Genomic DNA, 19,282 nt, shown 5'->3' on the forward strand with positions numbered 1-19,282 from the left:
TTCGTGTGTGTAGCTTGTATTTTAATGATTTGTAATGAGCCGAAGTGGAAAACAGGCAAACGGAAATTGGTAGTCACCTATGGTTGTTCAAGAAGCTTTTTATTTTGTGATTTTTCTTTGTTGTGTGGCTTATAATAGTTTGTGTCTGAGATTTGTAAGCCATCAGAATTTATTGTTTATTATATGGGCTGTGAGTGGTATATAGCATTAATATTCAGCTTTCAGTGATTTTGTTTCACTGATTTGCACATAGATGAGAAAGCTTGCTGGCAGTACTCTCTTTTCAAGCAGCACAAAAGGATCCTTACATCCTTCTTCAGTCATGCAGGTTTTAACAAAATGTCCAATATTTTGAAAAGGTGATGTGTAATAGTAATTTGAAATCTGCTGTCATTTTTCCTTTTTTTTTTTTTTTTTTTTTTTTACTGCAAAGTTGTCACTTGAGTAATTTACAGAATTTGAAAGTGTAGCCCAGGGAGACAGGCTCTGAATATCATGAGCTCCTGAAATCTTTTGAAAATATGAATCACATTCATAGGTGCACAGAGTAATTTTTTTAAGTTGCGTTGGCATATACAGTATGGTAGTTGTCTTGGTCTTCTGCTGACATAGCAACGGATGCAGCATCATGCAAAAGCAGAACTAATATGTTGAACTTTTTTTAAAAAGGGAAAAATTGAGTAAACCTTTTATACCAGATCATGAAATTATATTTCTGCTAAATCAACTAAATCAAGTCAAACTTCTGATGAAAAGGCCCACAACTCTACAGACAATCATGTTGCCTTACCGTACAAACCCAAATGTAGAGAGAACGATTCAATCTCTATGCCCAGAATATCTAATCCATTCTCCTGGGCATACTGACTGCCGTGTTGGAGTAATCTACTCCAGCTTGTGTGCCTGCTGCTCCTTGTTGAAGATTGATCTCTCTGCATAAGCCCATGCTTGTTTGCGAGGCCCCCTGGGGTGTTGCCATTGCTCTGAGATCAGTCAATTCAAGCCTCAGCAGCTCTATCAAAGCAGGTCTCTGACCTCCTACCAGCTTGAGGGTATGCTGGAGCGGATGATGAGATAGCTAACATGTCATCTGTAGATCACAATGGGGTTTTAGGAGAGCACAGATAGGAGGTCTATATTGCCCTGCAAAGGCAAAATACTGTAACTACACATTTTGGCAAAATTCACTGCATTCAGGTCTCTTGACTGTGATCTGTCCTTTGACATACAGGTTTTCTTCATTGCGTTCTTGGGTAAAAGCCCATGGCACACTACGGCATTATGTCAGACTGTACAATACACATCATAGCCAATACTGTGGCCCAATGTTTAATCTGAAAGTCTGAACATCAGCGTTTTCTTTCTCTCCAGTACCACTTCATTACAAGCTTTGTGTATGTTAAAAAGAATGGATTTTGTCAAATAGGCCTATAATAAGAAAGAGACATCACTGATGCAAGTACTTACTGAAAATTACAGATGTGAACAATGAACGCAATTCAATGCATAATTGTAAAAGATATGAGGCCAGAAAACATGACAAAATGCTCTGTTCACCATAAGCCTAGTTTCCATCCACTTGTCGTGCTATTTTATTATCGACATAGTGAAAATGTGTAAAACAAATTTGCCGTCTTCTGCCTGTTTCCATTCAAATGGCCTTTTATCAATAAAAATTGTGTGCGTGATGACGTCATGCCTAAAAAAACCACTTTGTCGCATAAGTTTTGGTTTATCGCAAAATAAATCTGCCCTTAAGCTGTTTCCATACAGAAATGTGTGTATATTGCTAATTTGCCTCCCAGATGTCCCTATTTGTTTTCCTCCGAAGTTTTGGTAAAATGGGGAGAGTATTGAGACAATTCATTGAAATTAGCCAGCTTACTGTCAATTTAATTTCACAAATAAATGCAATCAGAAGAGGAGGAATTGCAATCGAAAGGGAGCAGTTGCCCTTCTGATAGGACTGTAATATTGGTCCTGATGTTGCGCCTATCGCAGGTTGCCACCGGTTCCGACCCGAAAGCGAATCGTCATGGCCCTGTTCAAGCTGACAACCTGCACCAAGTAGTGGGGAAAACATTTGGTCTTAGTATAAGGTCATCCATCGATGTGTATATGCTGTGTGCACAGCTATTAAAGAAAAACTGATGCGGTGTAATATCAGGATTTAAATATATGATACATTCCTGATATTCAATAGGCTATTTTGAACAATCATCTAATCTAAAGCATTGCCATCACAACTGCATTATGTCCTGCATATTTGTCCAGCAACTTTTAACGTCCAACTGAACTTGATTGTCATCTAAAATGAATTTTAGCATCATAATGCAATTTACATTGTCTGAAGAAGCTCAGCAAATGCGATCCGAGGTAAAGAGGGTTAGATTTAAAATATTTAAAAGTTTTACAATTTTCAAAAGTTAGTTTTCTGAAAGTGAACTTCAGCATTGGACAAATAGTTCTGATAGTTTATAGTCTTAAAAAAAAGTGCAGAATATTCTGGGAATGTCATTCAACTGACTTTTTTCATCTACAGATCAGGGTAAGGCTAATTTAAGTTTATGTAAAGAAAAGGCGTATATATAGGTCTAAAAACATAATTTTTTAGTTTGGTTATTTTTTTTATTTTTATTTAATGCTTTTTTCGTTTGGTAATTAATTTAATACAGGGAATTTTGGCGGCAATTTTTCAAAAGGAAATTAAACAATAATTTAATAGAATTGGGTTATATGTTAGTGTTCCAAAAAAGCACACTGATGCTTTTCTCCTAGTATTGTGTATTAATTTTTAATTTAAAACATCTTTGTGCACAGAAATTATATGTTTTTTGTATTGTGGGCTAATTCCGTGACTGCCGTCTATTATTTTGAATGGTGTGGAAAAGCAACTTTAATAAATAAACAGATGTCTACCATGATTAAATTAATCACAAAGATTGGCCATTAATTTGTTCTCTGTGCACCTGTCGATGTGCATGATACGAGATATTTGTGTTGGCACTCCTGGAAGTGTCATGGTTGCAGCATCAGATCTATATGCCATTAAGATCAATCCACAATCACGTACAATAAATTGGCTTTCAAAGGTGTATACCATGTCTTTATGATTACAGGATAACGATTGGGGTAAACTCTGTCATGTGACACAAAATTTTTGCATTAATGGCAATTTTCCAGTTTCCAAACAAGTTTTTCGTGACATTTGAAGTATCGACAGAGTTTATGCACTAGAGTGAAACGGAAAAATATGATGTCGACACTTGTGAAATTTTAGCGATAATTTGCATTTCCATCAGCTTTATTTGGATGCACTAAAACTTTGTTCGCAAAAAATCCTTGGATGGAAATGTAGTTTATGAAAACTGTACAGTACATCTCTCTCTCCTCTTCAAGATTAGTAGGCCTATACTGAAAATGTAGGAAAAAAGATAGATCAGCCTTGGACATATTGAAAATGACATTCACATAAATACAACTACAGACACAATCTTGTATTGCATATTAACGTTTGTACTTTAATTAATTTTCGCAGTAAAACCACAAATTGGCATTTAATACCTTAAATCTGGCACTGCAACTTTAAATCTACAAGCCTTGACTTTTGCAACTACTTTTGCGAAAAACCTGTAGCAAAACTCACTTGTGCAACTTGTAAAATCCTGATGCGAGAGAGCAAGACCAGTGTTTGGCAGAGGAGGGGGTCAATGAAGTCGTTTTATTGGTTAATGCCTAGCCAGTGAAATGGGATGTTTTTGTACACGAGGACATCACACACAGCGCCAGCTGTGTAGACCATGTTTTTTAATAAAAAACATTGAAAGAGTTTCAGTGGAGTGTTAACTGGGCACAGATGTTGCTATAGAGTGAATTCGGAGCAGGTTTCTTGCCAAAGAGCGAACTCAGAGTGGAGTTTCTCTTAACACAGTGAGCAGTTTGCGAGTGAGGAGTGGGTTATCTCATCTGTCAGTCATAGAAGTAGGCTCACTGCACGACTTCAATGCAAAATGTCTGACACTGCCAGAACTTCGTTGGAGGCTAATATTCCACATCAAGGCCATTAATTGTCCGTCTGTGAACATGTTACACTAGTGAACAAAGACTGCCGATTTTGTCCGACGAAGAGAGAAGTGTTTTATGATTACAAAAATTTGTGCACCCGGCTTAAGGGGGAAAAAATGCAACACACATATGCAGCTCTTGCAGCGTTCATATGTCCAAGAATAGTTCGTAGCCTATTTGTGTTGTAACTTCCTAGGAAGTTTTTAGCATGCTCACTGGTTGTATAGCACTATTTTTGTACAGCTGCCTTGGAACAATATCAGTTTCAAAAAGCACTATACAAATTTCGAAATACTTCACAAATATTCTAATATTGGATGAAAAAAAAAACAAATATTTTGTAAGAAAAAAGGAATACAGTTAACTTGGCATTAAGAAGTTTGAAAAGTCCTTTTGGGCTGGGAACTTTCTAAGTTTTTAGGTGTTTCATGATCTGGGAGATCAGGGTGGTCCTCTGGGATTGTGACTGTAGACCCCCTCATAGCACTGGAAGATGATGAGAGTCACGCCTGCAGGGCCTCATGGGATTTTGGGTCCTGATGGAGAGATGATTTAGTGTGCTTCAGATGTGAGTGGCAAGAGTGAAGTTTGATTTCTACTATTCCTGTCAGAGGCTTTGAGCTGTCTGGAGGTGTAAGTGTTGCTTGGGGTGTTGACAGGAGTTGAAAAACTTTATCCGGGAGAGCCAGCAAGACTGACTTTGACTAAGCCATTGAGCTCTTCAAGATTCTCGGTTTTACAGCGATTTAATCACTGTCAGTGTGAACACCTCATCAGTCTTTTATTCTGAAGACTTCCCAGACTATTTGGTGTAGTGATTTAAAAAAAATAAATAAAATTATACACCATAACTTAAAGGAACTGTTTATCCAAAAGTAAAAATTCTGTCAATTACTCACCCTCATTCATTCGAAACTTTTATGACTTTCTTTTTTGGAACGTGAACCGGGACTTAGGCTGTCATGTTTTAAAATGATAAAGCACCAGAGGGCCTGGGTAGCTCAGTGGTAAAATACGCTGGCTACCACCCCTGGAGTTCACTAGTTCGCTAGTCCGAATCCCAGGGCGTGCTGAGTGACTCCAGCCAGGTCTCCTAAGCAACCAAATTGGCCCGGTTGCTAGGGAGTGTAGAGTCACATGGGGTAACCTCCTCGTGGTCGCTATAATGTGGTTTGTTCTCGGTGGGGCACATGGTGAATTGAGCGTGGTTGCCGCGGTGGATGCCATGAAGCCTCCACACGCGCTATGTCTCCTTGGCAACGTGCTCAACAAGCCACGTGATAAGATGCGCGGGTTGACTGTCTCAGACGCGGAGGCAACTGAGATTCGTCCTCCGCCACCCGGACTGAGGCGAATCACTAAGCGACCACGAGGACTTAGAGCGCATTGGGAATTGGACATTCCAAAATTGGGAGAAAAAAGGGAAAAATCCCCCCCCCAAAAAAAAAAAAAATGATAAAGCACCATCAAATGATATGATATCAGTATCAAGTTACCCAAGAACCAGTTGCTTTTGCCATTGAATTGTGTTGACATGCCCAATTTGTAGTCCATTCCAGAGCTTCAACAGAGGGGAAGTTTTTTTTTAATAATGACTCAAATTTGATGTATTAATTACTCAAAGCTATCATATGGCTTCAGAAGGCTTACAATATAACGCAAGAGATGTATGGACTATTTTATGGTGCTTTGTTTTGTTATTTTGAAGCTTGAATAATTTACTTTCATTATGTGGAAAACAATAGTCAGTACATTCTTCAACATTTCTCCTTTGTGTTTCACGTAAGAAAGTCAAATGGGTTTGGAGCAACATAGGGTGAGTAAATGATGACAGAAATTCAATTTTGGGCGAGCTGTTCCTTTAAAATGTTGAATTTTACTATTTTAATGTGGCAATTTTTTGAGAGCAAGAGACATTAAAATACATCCTTGTGTTACAGTGTTTAGTGGTAGAAGTCACCCACACACAGCCATCCTTATGATCAAAGGCTTTAAAACATAAAATGGGGAATCTCTTAGGGAAGGGGACAAGGAGGACGGGGGGACGACAGTGAGCAAAACCACTTTCTGTGGCATGTAAAGATGAATAACCTCCTCCCTCTGGAGAGAAATGCTCTTCTTTCTTTTTTCTTACATTTTTTCCCTCACTTTCTGTGACAGTTTTGTTTGTTTATATCCTCCTATTTTACTTTCATGTGAACGCTCAGATCAAAACCTGTAGAAAAGACACCTGCTTACCGCTTTGCTCCCACATACAGTATGGGCAAACACACACTGATGTATTTTTTTGAACCCTTTGAGGTGTAATTCAGTCTGAAATAATTATACTTCCCTCTCAATTGCATCGGAGATGTCAGTGCATTCTTAAGTGTTCTTTCTGACATGTGGGGGAAAATTGCCAAGCTTGTCTTAACGCTGAGCCACTGGTTGAAGGCAGAGGGAAGATAAAAGTGTAGATGAAGGAATGGGCAGGCTGATCAGAGGTGTGAAGAAATCCTTCCATACATCCATTCATCACAAGTTTAAGGAAGTGAGCAAGAGTGATATGTGCCACATTTATAGTTGTGCTCATAAGTTTACACACCCCTATTGTCATACGTTTACATAGCTCTTGCAAAATCTGTAAGATGTTTAACATTTTTTAAAAATAAGATCAATCTAAAAAACTTTTTTATGATTTTGTACTGCCCTGCAGACACTGCATAACAGATATTTAAGAAATGCTTCCCCCTGCCCAGTAGGTGGCGTATGCATGAAGAATGCGAATCACCAAAAACACAAGAAGAAGAATGTGAAAGTTAAAGTGGAGATTAACTGAGCAGGGAGGAGAATTTATAGTAAAAATTAACTAAAATATTGATCTGTTTCTTACCCACACCTATCATAACGCTTCTGAAGACATTGATTTAAACACTGAAGTCGTATGGATTACTTTTATGCTGCCTTTATATGCATTTTGGGGCTTCAAAGTTCTGGCCACCATTCACTTGCATTGTATGGACCTATAGAGCTGAGAAATTGTTCTAAAAATCTTCATTTGTGTTCAGCAGAAGAAAGAAAGTCATACATATCCAGGATGGCGTAAGGGTGAGTAAATGATGAGAATTTTCATTTTTAGGTGAACTATTCCTTTAAGAATATTCCTGTACAAATACGAAAATTTGTGTATCCTTAGTTATTAAAGGGATAGTTCACCCAAAAATGAAAATTCTGTTGTCATTTTCTGGAATAACATGGAGACAATTTAATGCCTGGCCATTAAAAAAATGTATTCAATACCTTTGACTATTTTAATGTAAATATTCACACAGTATTAAGGGTGTTGCGAAAGTGTTAAGATATAATAATTAATCTTAAAGATGCACTCTTTGTGTCATCTTGGACTTGCACTGACACCTAGCGGCTTGGATGCAGCATCATTTAAAATCAATAGTTTTCAGTTTCAGATGCCATTGTAGAAATTTAGTATTCACAGTCAGCCATGATTAATGAGTGAAAGTGTCAAATAACAGGACGGTTACTGAGAATAAGCAAGTTGTATTCAGCTGGTCATGTGATTCTAACATGGCACCCCCATGTGCGGACCCTCTCCATGTAGAATAAAACAGCTTTTATAAAGTTACTGATATGAATGGAGTCTTCATTTTAATGTGAGTGGTCATGATTTCATACATATATTGCAAAATTGCTATTCATGTCTTTAGAAGTTAAACCTCATTAATGAGGAAAAAAATGACTGAGTTCACATTTAAAGGTCTCTCAAGTTTTCATCTGGATAATCTGGCCCTAAATGAAAGTAGTTGCAGACTCCTGGGCTAGTGCTTATTGGCGAGGTATTAATGTAAACCGACAGGACAAAAACAAATAAAATCAGGTATGTGTCAAAATATCAGATTTGTGCGTTACAGTCCTGGAGGACTGTATGGCCATGGAGATGTGAACCTGGAGGGTTACTTCCCCTCTTAACACTAAAGAGAGGACAAATTCCCTCTGCTGTTTGGTCTTAGAATGGCTGTAATCCACTGTAAACCACTCTTGTGCACAAATCCTCTAACACAAGATTACAGCAGAGGACCGAAGACATCTGTGCACATACTTCAAAGTTAAAGTTACAGTGGGAAAGAGTTTCCAAATTCACAGCGTGCTACTGTACTATAATCAGAAATGTTGCCAAGGTACACACTGTGCAATCAGAACATAAGAGGGCAGATTAAGGGGTAATGCAATGAAGTTTTACCTGTCCCAGTGTCAGAATATGTACTGTATGACAGGGTCCAAAAGTCTGAGACCACTAGTGAAAATGTTTCTATTTCGCCTTGTTCTAATGTAATACTTGTTTTCTTTACACAATATTTTATTAGAATAACATTTTGAGTAAAAATGTAAAAAATAAAATGAATCTTAATATTTGGTATATGTCCCACTTTTGCTCTAATGACAGCATGCACTCCAGCTGGCATGTACACTTAGAGTTTGTGCAAAACCTGATGATCCGTGTTATCCAGCATGGTAAATGTTCCAAAGCTTGTGTGCTTCAACAGAAGCTAAGAAAGTTAACATGTCATTGGTCAATGTCACAAATTAGCTTACATTTGATTAGTGACCTAGAAAAAGTGCAGAATCCTAAATATTCCTTCTTCCTTTTACATATAACCTTTTTTTTTTTTTTTTATTTCAAGAGCCTTTTGTGTATTTCATAGAACATTTTGTGTATTTCCATGTTTAAATGAAATATATATATATATATATCTTTCAGATTTTCATTGTGGTCTCAGACATTTGAACCCATTTATATAATTTTTTATATGTAAGTCAGATGAAACAAGAAGGCAGACATGAACATCTTAGACTTTTTCATTTAGGTTTTTATCTGTGTCCTTTATTGCTGATTTGGTTAATTTAAATGTGATGTCTAAACAAATTGAAGCCTGATAAATATGTTTTCATTGCGTCTGTTCAAAGCATTGTTTCTAGTATTTGGCAAAGCTTATTTCCCCTACTGCCACTTGGTGGAGTGTAGTACTGGCAGTCTCTGGTGGTGAAGGGTAATCTCTCTGCTAAACTACCTTTAGTATGAACATTAGTTATGCCAGTGCTTTCTTAAGGTAGACATTTAGACTTCACCCCTGTGTAGCAGAGCCTTTGAAATCAGACATCCAGATCCATATCTGTTTGATCATCTTCCCATGCTCAAATACTTTTTTTCTTTTACAATGGCAGTGCCCTTGTTTAGACTGACATGCTGTGGTACTCTTTTAAATCCATAATAAAGCATATTTGTGCCTCTAATGCTTTATGTTTGCTCTTACAGAGTGATGCATACACTTCAAAGCAGAAAATATTAATCAAAGAGTCTAATTCAAGCCATAGGCAACTAGATTTCTTTTACATTTATCTTACTTTCCCAAGACCCAAACATTATGGTCGGTTTGTCCATCCCTTATATGTCTGATCAGAATTACAATATTCTGCTGGCTTGTGTGATGCAGGAGCTGCACCAGAACTTGCAGACGACATCAGATTATGCTGTGTAATCAAGCACTGTGAGCGAACTGCAGATTAAACTTCATCTCTTCTGCTGCAAAAATATCCCCCTTGTTTTATTTTTTTATTTTTTATTTTTTTATGTATACTGCTTGTTTGATTTGTTTTGATTTCTAGGTCATTTAATACACAATCATGTGATTACCTGGCTCTTTTTATTTACTGTTTGTTTATTCATTTATTGGATTTATTTATTTACTTTTATACTTTTAATTTCTTAGATTAGTTTGACTTGTAAGGATCTCTGAAAATGCCATGCACATACGGCATATATTATATGCATATTAACTATAACTAACCAGTCTAGCCAATCTCCGTTGACCTCTCTCATCAACAAGGCATTTCCGTTCGCAGAACTGCCGCTCACTGGATGATTTTTTTTTTTTTTTTTTTTTTTTTTTTTTTTTTTGGTGCGTGGAAATCCCAGGAGATCAGCATTTACAGAAATACTCAAACCAGCCCATCTGGCAAAAACAATTATGCCACAGTCCAAAACACTGAGATAAAAATTTTTCCCCCATTCTGATGGTTGATGTGAACATTAACTGAAGCTCATGACCTGTATCTGAATGACTTTATGCATTACACTGCTGCCACACGATTGGCTGATTAGATATTCACATGAAGAAGTAGGTGTTGGTCTTCCTAATAAAGTGCCCAGTGAGTGTATATAATGATATAGTATAGTAATAAATGTGTTTCTAAAAGAAATGTTCCTGGAGCAACATTCCTATCAACCAATCAGATTTTCTTTCTTCTGCAGAACACAAAAATAATTTATTTAAATTATATTTAAAAGTGATAGTGACTCAATTTTAAAGCTTAATAAAGTACCTAAAAGTGTAATAAATGTAGTCCATGCGACTTGTGCATCAGTCTTGAAGAAATATGATCACTTTGTACAGTATGATGAACAGACTGAAATGTAAGTTGTTATTCATTCTCAAATCATGTATACAGAGCCCAAATCAAATACAGAGACACGTCAATATCACAAAACCTCATTGGATCTTGCGCGTCTTGTGACAAAACGTCATGACACGCTGTCTTTATCAGCTGCTATTGTATGCGATTTAGCATTTGTGATATTCTTTAAAATATATCCTTTTATGTTCTGAAAGTAAGTCATTTGGGTTTGGAACGACATGACAGAGAGTAAATAATTACAGAATTTTAATTCTTGGGCGAATTATTATTTAAATGCTTAGGGACAGAATTAGGACTGTTTGTTTGACAAGAATGTAATTCCAAGATCAACAAAAGATGTCAATCTTGGAAAGTGTCCCCCTTGGCTAAATCATGGTCACTTTATGCCTAGTAGGTATGCGTAGTTGTTTCCAGATTAACATTATCCAATTAAGAGGGTAAATTATCTGAAATTCGAAGTTGCTTTCAAATAAAACCAAGGGAATAAGAGAAACTATTCACATGGATGTTGACTACCCAAAACAGTTGTATATTAGGCTAGTGTTGGTCTATATTTGACGGCTTAGCCTGCTATGGGGTAGATGAGGTGAGACATTCATGCATTTCACTTTCCAAATAAAAGTATTGACTCAAAGCCCTTGTCTGACAGTTAAACCGTTGTAAGCACGTACCCCTAGATCATTTGTCTAATCTGTCAGCTTTACCTCACATCACATACCTCTCCGTGACCCTCCCCCACTGTTACCATGAGTAGAAATTGTCCTCATAATGACAAATGACCTGACTTAGCCTTGCCCAAACATCACTGATGAAAAACTAAAGCAAAACTGGGAACAATATCTGCCAAAAAGCAATAAAACATTAAGCGGCTTGCGTGTGGATTGTTAACCAAAAGAGTAGCTCTTATTTTTGCAGGGTTCAAACTTAATTTCATTTATTCATATGGCCATACATTTCATCCTCAAATGTATGGCCAGTGGTCTGGCTTTACCTGTCGAAACAGACTGTGCCGGTCTGAAAGTAGAAAAAACTGCAGAAGGTGCAGTGATTTCAAAGATGTGGTTTCCAAGAGATAGGTAATGCCATAACCAATGGCCTACTAACTATAAAGGCCCTTTCACATGACTCATGTCAACAACATTTTGTCAAAAATTAGTTGACCTTGGACTATGATCTGTCCTGTGACTGTCAGGTTTGGCTCAACTATTCTCAAATTCTGAGAAAACAGCTAGACAATCCACAAACTTTGAATCCATTTTTCTCAGTTTAACTGTGGGCAAAGTTACAATGTTTTGGCTCTGTAGGGCAGTATACACATTAGATATTCTATGCAAATTAATAAATGGTAAAATCACCCTTCCATGATGTTAATAGCCTGGACAGACAGTCCTGCTGCATATTACACACACACAAGCCTACATACATACACTACCACTCATATTTCTGTGGATAATCAGTAATAGGCGGGATTTAAAGGAGGGATGATCTGGGGTAAAGCACAGATTTGGGTGGAATGTTCTCACGGATACCAGCTACTGACAAAAGGGAGGTCTGTGGTGATATCATCATGTCCATACAATTTTGCTTGTTAGAGAAGACAGCAGCCTGTGTGTGCACTGTTTTTTCTAATCCTCCTTATCAATGGTTCCTAGGACTCTATGATCCAGAAGAACCAAAGAACATACATCGTCACTTATACAGTTGAAGTGAGAGGTTTACATACACTTACATTTTTTAAACCATCTACAGATTTCATATTAGCAAACTATAGTTTTGGCAAGTCATTTAGGACATCTACTTTGTGCATGACATGAGTAATTTTTCCAACAATTGTTTACAGACAGATTGTTTCACTTTTAATTGACTATATCACAATTGCAGTGGGTCAGAAGTTTACATACACTAAGTTAACTGTGCCTTTAAGCAGCTTGGAAAATTCCAGAAAATTATGTCAAGCCTTTAGACAATTTGCCAATTAGCTTCTGATAGGCTAATTGGAGTCAATTGGAGGTGTACCTGTGAGTGTATTTTAAGGCCTACCTTCAAAATCAGTGCCTCTTTGCTTGACATCATGGGAAAATCAAAAGAAATCAGCCAAGACCTCAGAAAAAAAAAATTGTGGACCTCCACAAGTCTGGTTCATCCTTGGGAGCAATTTCCAAACACCTGAAGGTACCACGTTCATCTGTGCAAACAATAGTACGCAAGTATAAACACTATGGGACCACACAGCCATCATACCGCTCAGGAAGGAGACGCATTCTGTCTCCTAAAGATGAACGTAGTTTGGTGCGAAAAGTGCAAATCAATCTCAGAACAACAGCAAAGGACCTTTTGAAGATGCTGGAGGAAACAGGTAGACAAGTATCTATATCCACAGTAAAATGAGTCCTATATCGACATAACCTGAAAGGCTGCTTAGCAAGGAAGAAGCCACTGCTCCAAAACAGCCATAAAAAAGCCAGACTACAGTTTGCAAGTGCACATGGGGACAAACTTACTTTTAGGAGAAATGTCCTCTGGTCTGATGAAACAAAAATTGAATTGTTTGGCCATAATGACCATCGTAATGTTTGGAGGAAAAAGGGTGAGGCTTGCAAGCAGAAGAACACCATCCCAACCGTGAAGCATGGGGGTGGCAGCATCATGTTGTGGGGGAGCTTTGCTGCAGGAGGGACTGGTGCACTTCACAAAATAGATAGCAACATGAGGAAGGAAAATCAGTCACAAATGGGTCTTCCAAATGGACAATGACCCCAAGCATACCTCCAAAGTTGTGGCAAAATGGCTTAAGGACAGTAAAGTCAAGGTATTGGAGTGGCCATCACAAAGCCATGACCACAGTCCGATAGAAAATTTGTGGGCAGAACTGAAAAAGCGTGTGCAAGCAAGGAGGCCTACAAACCTGACTCGGTTACACCAGTTCTGTCTGGAGGAATGGGCCAAAATTCCAGCAACTTATTGTGAGAAGCTTGTGGAAGGTTACCCAAAAAGTCTGACCCAAGTTAAGCAATTTAAAGGCAATGCTACCAAATAATAACAAAGTGTATGTAAACTTCTGACCCACTGAGAATGTGATGAAAGAAATAAAAGCTGAAATAAATCATTCTCTCTACTATTATTCTGACATTTCACATTCTTAAATAAAGTAGCGATCCTAACTGACCTAAGACAGGGAGAGTTTTCTATGATTAAATGTCAGGAATTGTGAAAAACTGAGTTTATATGTATTTGGCTAAGGTGTATGTAAACTTCTGACTTCAACTGTACATGTAAAGATAGTTGTTATCCCTTACGTATGCTGTGATCAATGACATATAAGCTGACATTTATCCATGCCATGACATGACATATATAGTGTGTGTATGCCATATTGATAAAGTACTCATGAACGTCATGCACGCTACTCTGAGCATGCCATCAGTTTTGTGCTGGTTGCGTCTCTGACATCTCTATGACCTTGTTTGATGGATTAGCCTCATTACGTAGTGAGGTACAGCATGTATGCATTGATTTATGTTGCATTACATTTCATTGCTCAGAATCCTTGAGCTTTAACATCTGATTTAGGATTAGCAGTTTCTCTCTATAAGTACTTATTTTAAGATCTCTTGTGTTTTAGGTGTGTGTACCGAACAAGTGGAAGACTTGCATGTGTTTCTGCTAGTATGTGGACTCAGACGGGTTAAAGATCCTCTTTATCTATTAGAAGCTTTTGCAGGTAATCCAGTTGTGTTGTATAAATCAAAGACACCATGAATCTTAAATTGTTAAATGGAAAGTGTGTAATTTTCTCAATGTAAAAATACTTTCTCATATCCCATCCTAACTAAAAAGCAGTCAGCTAAAAGTAATTCTTTGATGTTCCCCGAAAAGTGTAAACACTTGATCTGTGATGCATCAAAAGTTGTGCTGTTTTAGTATCCCAAACAGCCCGACATTGGGAACATTGGCCCAGGTTATGGCTTGAGTTTGGGTCGGGACTATCTGTAATTCTGTTTGATTTGGTGCAGAAATCAATTACACACTTCAGCTTTAAAAATTCCATAGACATAACTTTAATCAACTTAAATGACATGCTGTGTCATAGTGATCTGTTGTCTGATATATGGGAATTGGGTGGTACATGTGTGTCCAGTCAAATTGTTTGATCTTTTGTCTTACAGAATGGCACATTCAGAACCCCCTGGTAGTCCTCATCATCATTGGTCCAAAGGTAAGCAAGAAATAAAGATAAAAATTGTGAGAACGGTTAAGTGATTGAAGGTTTTTTTTTTCTGTAACTGAGTGACTCAAGAGTAGTGTCTAGTTCAGGGCTCTTCGTCTAGCGGCACGTGGTCTAATCCGGCCTGTCAATTATTTTTAAATGGTCCTTTAATTGATTTTGATGAAATCGCTGCACTGCCTGATACATTGAGAGTGCTCTTTGTGCAAATCTCAGAAATGAGTTCAAAACAATGTCCCTTCATGGCAAGTCAGGTCACTCAGTGATCATATTTTTGCAATGCCTCTGGGCAGGTATTATACAAGTATGTCTACTTCAATGGGGAAAGACCAAAATCTCACAAGCTGTTGGTCAAGATAACGATTGGTCAAATAACATATTTAAAATCAGCAATAAAATCTGATAACAATGGTATCATAAATTGTGCTTCTTTAGCTCAAATCATGAAAAAACTTGTTTCTGTAAAAAAAAAAAGGTAAGGCTAGAATTACATTCCTGCTGCTGCCATATTCAGTGTATACGAGTGACACATCTCATCCTATGTCTCTGGTTGAAAAACACTCTGTGGTGGTCATTTAGCCGACAGCCATCCATATCTGGATTAGAGCGAACAAGTTTTTCTGGCCGTAGTTCAGCTATACTTTCCCAAACATGAACCAGTACTGTGTAGCTGCACATATTCGATTGCGTCTTCTCCAATCATGGCCATTTATGAAAATAACCAGAGTTGCGAGGGTTACTTAAAAAATAGACAACATTTCTGCTAAAATAACGCAGTTACTTAATTTAAGGGATATAATTCAAATGGTTTGCACAGGTTTTGTGGTCCGCACCACGTTATCCAGTGGCCTGCGGAAGTGTTCCACTCTGCGTCAGTTGCGCCACGCTGTAGTGGGCTGTGCAGATAATTGGTTAAAACGATTGAATCGCAAAGCACATTTAGTTTGCATTTATCCATGGAAAATGTTAATTGCAGGAAGGACCCAGGATAATCTGTTCCTTGAAAGAAAGTTATTAAAGATCCCTGGTCTAATTATGCCAATTAAAAGATACTCCTGCTGCCGTCACGACAGGTAAAGTGTTAAACGGGTTCCACGCGTGTTGAAGTTCACTTCATGACTTGTTAACATCTCCTAAACAGCCACATTCTTTGTCAAGTAGCTGTGTCAGTGTTGGCGCACTAAAAGCAGCATGCTTCTGCTGATTCCAAGGTAGCGCTAATTGGATGTAGCAAAGATAACAACATTAGCATCCTTTAAGCTGGACTTATCTGAGGCATTTAGAGGCTCACCAGAGCTAGAGCAATGGAATCATGGAAAGTATTGGGACAGGAAGGAGTTATGAAGAAGACTAGGATAAGCTTTGGGCTATGAGTATGCCTGCAGTGCTTTACTTTGCTAGGGTACTCTCGTTAGCTGCTAGGAGCTAATGGCTAGCCCGTGGCAGGCCATCTGCCACTCCAGATTATGTGCCAAGCCAAGGTGCTGCCTTTCTGCCAACCCTGTAGAGAGGTCAACCTCCCCCTCTGGTGGAATCAAATCAGAATAGTCACAGACGTGGTCAAATAGAAAGATTTTAGGAGATAGAAAAAAACAGAAAAAGATAAACATGCCTGAGGCAAAGTATGTTTTTGTCCTGAAGAGTGTCTGGGGAAAAGGTTATGAGAGGCACACTGACTTTAAGACAAGACCTCAGAACCATTTGACTTTTTTTCTCTTCCTTGTGAAAGTTTTCCATGGTTTTAAAATAGAAACCTGATTGAAAATGTTCTACTTCATAGGTCTTATTCACAGCGGCACCATCTTTGATTTTTTTACGGGAATGACAATGAGGCCGTGAGGGATAGACGCACAGTATCTTTAATGGGGTGTACAGTTGTTTTTAGTGTTTTTCTATCGTTCCGCTGATGAAACATTGACAAAATAAATAATAAAAAAACTCCAGACAACATAAGTTGTGGAAAATTAGATCTAGGAGCTTTTTGATAGCTTTATACAGTGCATGTCATTGAAGAGACGGTAAGTCTATCACACAGCCTCATTTTCATTCCTGTCAAATATCCAAGATGGCGCTACTGTTAATAAGGTGTATTATGGGCCAAGCACCAAGGATACTTTTGTTCTGGTGTCTTTGTATTTTGGCTGGGAGTCTATGGCAACCTACTGAATATGATTGAACGTTGTGAAATGTGCAGCAATGATTGGGGTTGATATGAATAATCCTGTGACCAGCTTTGGCAGACTGATCACACTGTGAATTTGGCGTCAGTAGACAAAAGTTCTGCTGCTGAAATCGGTCTGTGCTTACTGAAATTTGAATCACTGCCCCCAGTGGCTGAAGTTGGAAGTGTTGTTGAACGGGCATATGTGAACCCCAGTTTCAGGGTGAAATGTCCATAGATTGGTACCAAAGCGAGTTCTATTTTTAGATGTAAATGATGTAATACAGTCAACAGGAATGCATATTTTATTAACCCTAGACCCTAACCCTAACCCAAACTCTAAACATAATGGTCAGTGGAGTAAAAATTTAATTTTAGAGCAAAAATGCAAGGTTTATTGGAATGCAGTTACTTCTTGGTCCCTAAGGAACCAGAACCCATGTCGCGAAGGTCGCACGCACTATGAGTAGTGCTAAAGGGATAGGTGACCACAGTTGAAATTATGCAAAAAGGTTGGATGGGGATGCTGATTGACAGTAATCTGGCAGTATGGTGTTGATTTAAGGGTACATGATCTTTCATAAGCAATATGTCAAATGTCCCATATGATCACGTCTAGCGTCACCAACATAAATTTTGTTCTTCCGATTAAAACTTTTTAACGCTTACGTAGGTCTAGAAACTTTTCCTCTTATTTCTTGCCTCATTGAGTGAAGTCATTCATTTATATGGAGTCTCTTCCCAGTACAATGGCTCTCATCCAGAATTTTGACAGAAATACATTTTTTTGCTACTCTTACAAATATTTTCCAAACTTCACCATTGCTGCTTTATATGCTCTTCATACAAAGCCACAAAAAGTTATCAAATGAATTTTTAAGTGTTAAAGTGCGGTCACACATACCTTTTGCACGGCTAAATTCCGTGGGTAAAATACAGTCATCTCTATGGGAATCCGTATGATCGTGAATTTCGTGCGATGGACTTCCAGTGAATTTCCCCTAGCGGATTTCATGTGGAGTTCAAGTTTGGTGAACTTTCCAGTGAACTTTGGCCGCCTGGATCAATAGGAAGTTGCTTGATTTGGCAGTGGTGTTTGGTGCTTCATACACAGCTTCACTAAATAAACACAATGGACAAGGATGTAATTTTAGTGGTGAGTTTCTTTTCAACTTCACTGCCAGAATATGAAGTGCAACATTACAGTAAAAAGAGGCTGTTTAGCAGTTATTTTTTTGCTGATTTCACACGCGCTCAGCATCCGCCCACGTCATCTTCACCTGTGGAATTTCGCCGTGCAAAGGTACATGTGAACGCGCCGTTAGGGGCATTATCGGAAGTCAAGTGCCAACGGCAGTCAGGAAATGAGGCTGTATCTCAACTTTACTTTTGCCTATTGTAAATCATCATACAATGGCAATAGAGTATATGTTAAATTGAACTTTTTCTTTGCATCTCATTTATTTCTTTTCTTACTTTTTTCTTTTTTTTCCCTCCTTCTACCTGAGTAGAAACACATGGAATTCTTGACAGAAATTCTCCAAACATCAACCCATCCACAAGCCCCAGTGATTTTACCACAACGATGCAGCACTTCCTTCTGCCACAAACTGACTTTTGTTTTTGTGCTATGATGTTTCGCTTTTGACTTTCACACATCAGGTGGAGACACAGTTTCTTTTTATTGTCTATTTGCGTCTCCAGTGATGTTTAAAGGCTTTCTTGTTTGTGTGTGTTTAGCTTGGGGCGAATCGATGACACTGCCAGGGTCTTACATGTTTTTGTAAGCTGTGGTGTATTTTTGTTTGATAAGAATATCTGGAGAGGTAAGATTCATTGTTTCTTTGGAGGGGCGGGCTCATGTTGATGACATCAAATGGATCCCAGATGTCTTTTTCCCCCCACTCTTTGGTTTGATTTGAAAATAATGTTTAAAGCTACATTCTTAAAAAGTGCTGAAGAAAATGCTCTTGCCTGCCGCGTTGCCAATAGCTACCTGTGATTGATGAGAACTAATACTTGCCATTTAAATGGATGAGTTTTATTGTTGATATTTTAAAAAATCCAGTCCTGAATCCGCTTCATGAATTTATCATTTTAAATGTGTGCTTTTAGATGTTAACGTGTTGTCACAGGAATCGTTTCAGATTTCATATTTAAAAAATGAAAATTCTGTGTTTTAAAATTTTTAGTTAAACTGTCCCTTTAACATTGATAAATGGACAGAAGTACACTTACAAGATTTTTTTTAATTTTTCTATTTATTTTTTTATGCAAATACCCAATAAGATGTTTTATTTAGTAGTTGTTGTATTTAAAGGTAAACTCATAAAATTTTTCCTATTTACCTCGTACAACCC

At 37.9% G+C, this 19,282-nt stretch overlaps 1 protein-coding gene across 4 annotated transcripts in view; it reads left to right on the forward strand.

Moving 5' to 3' along the window:
- The window catches only part of glt1d1 (glycosyltransferase 1 domain containing 1), a 53,404-nt gene that overhangs the window by 16,972 nt on the left and 17,150 nt on the right, over positions 1–19,282 (forward strand). For all 4 annotated transcript variants that reach the window (XR_007892906.1, XM_051653654.1, XM_051653653.1 and 1 more), the window contains exons 7-8: positions 14,159–14,257; positions 14,703–14,752. Coding sequence is in view for 3 of the 4 variants with exons in the window: in XM_051653654.1 (XP_051509614.1) it covers positions 14,159–14,257; positions 14,703–14,752 (149 nt within the window). In the remaining variant the exon portion in view is untranslated. The remainder of the gene's footprint in view (positions 1–14,158; positions 14,258–14,702; positions 14,753–19,282) is intronic.

This window comes from Myxocyprinus asiaticus, chromosome 24 (genome assembly GCF_019703515.2).
Source record: "Myxocyprinus asiaticus isolate MX2 ecotype Aquarium Trade chromosome 24, UBuf_Myxa_2, whole genome shotgun sequence".
NCBI lineage: Eukaryota > Metazoa > Chordata > Actinopteri > Cypriniformes > Catostomidae > Myxocyprinus > Myxocyprinus asiaticus.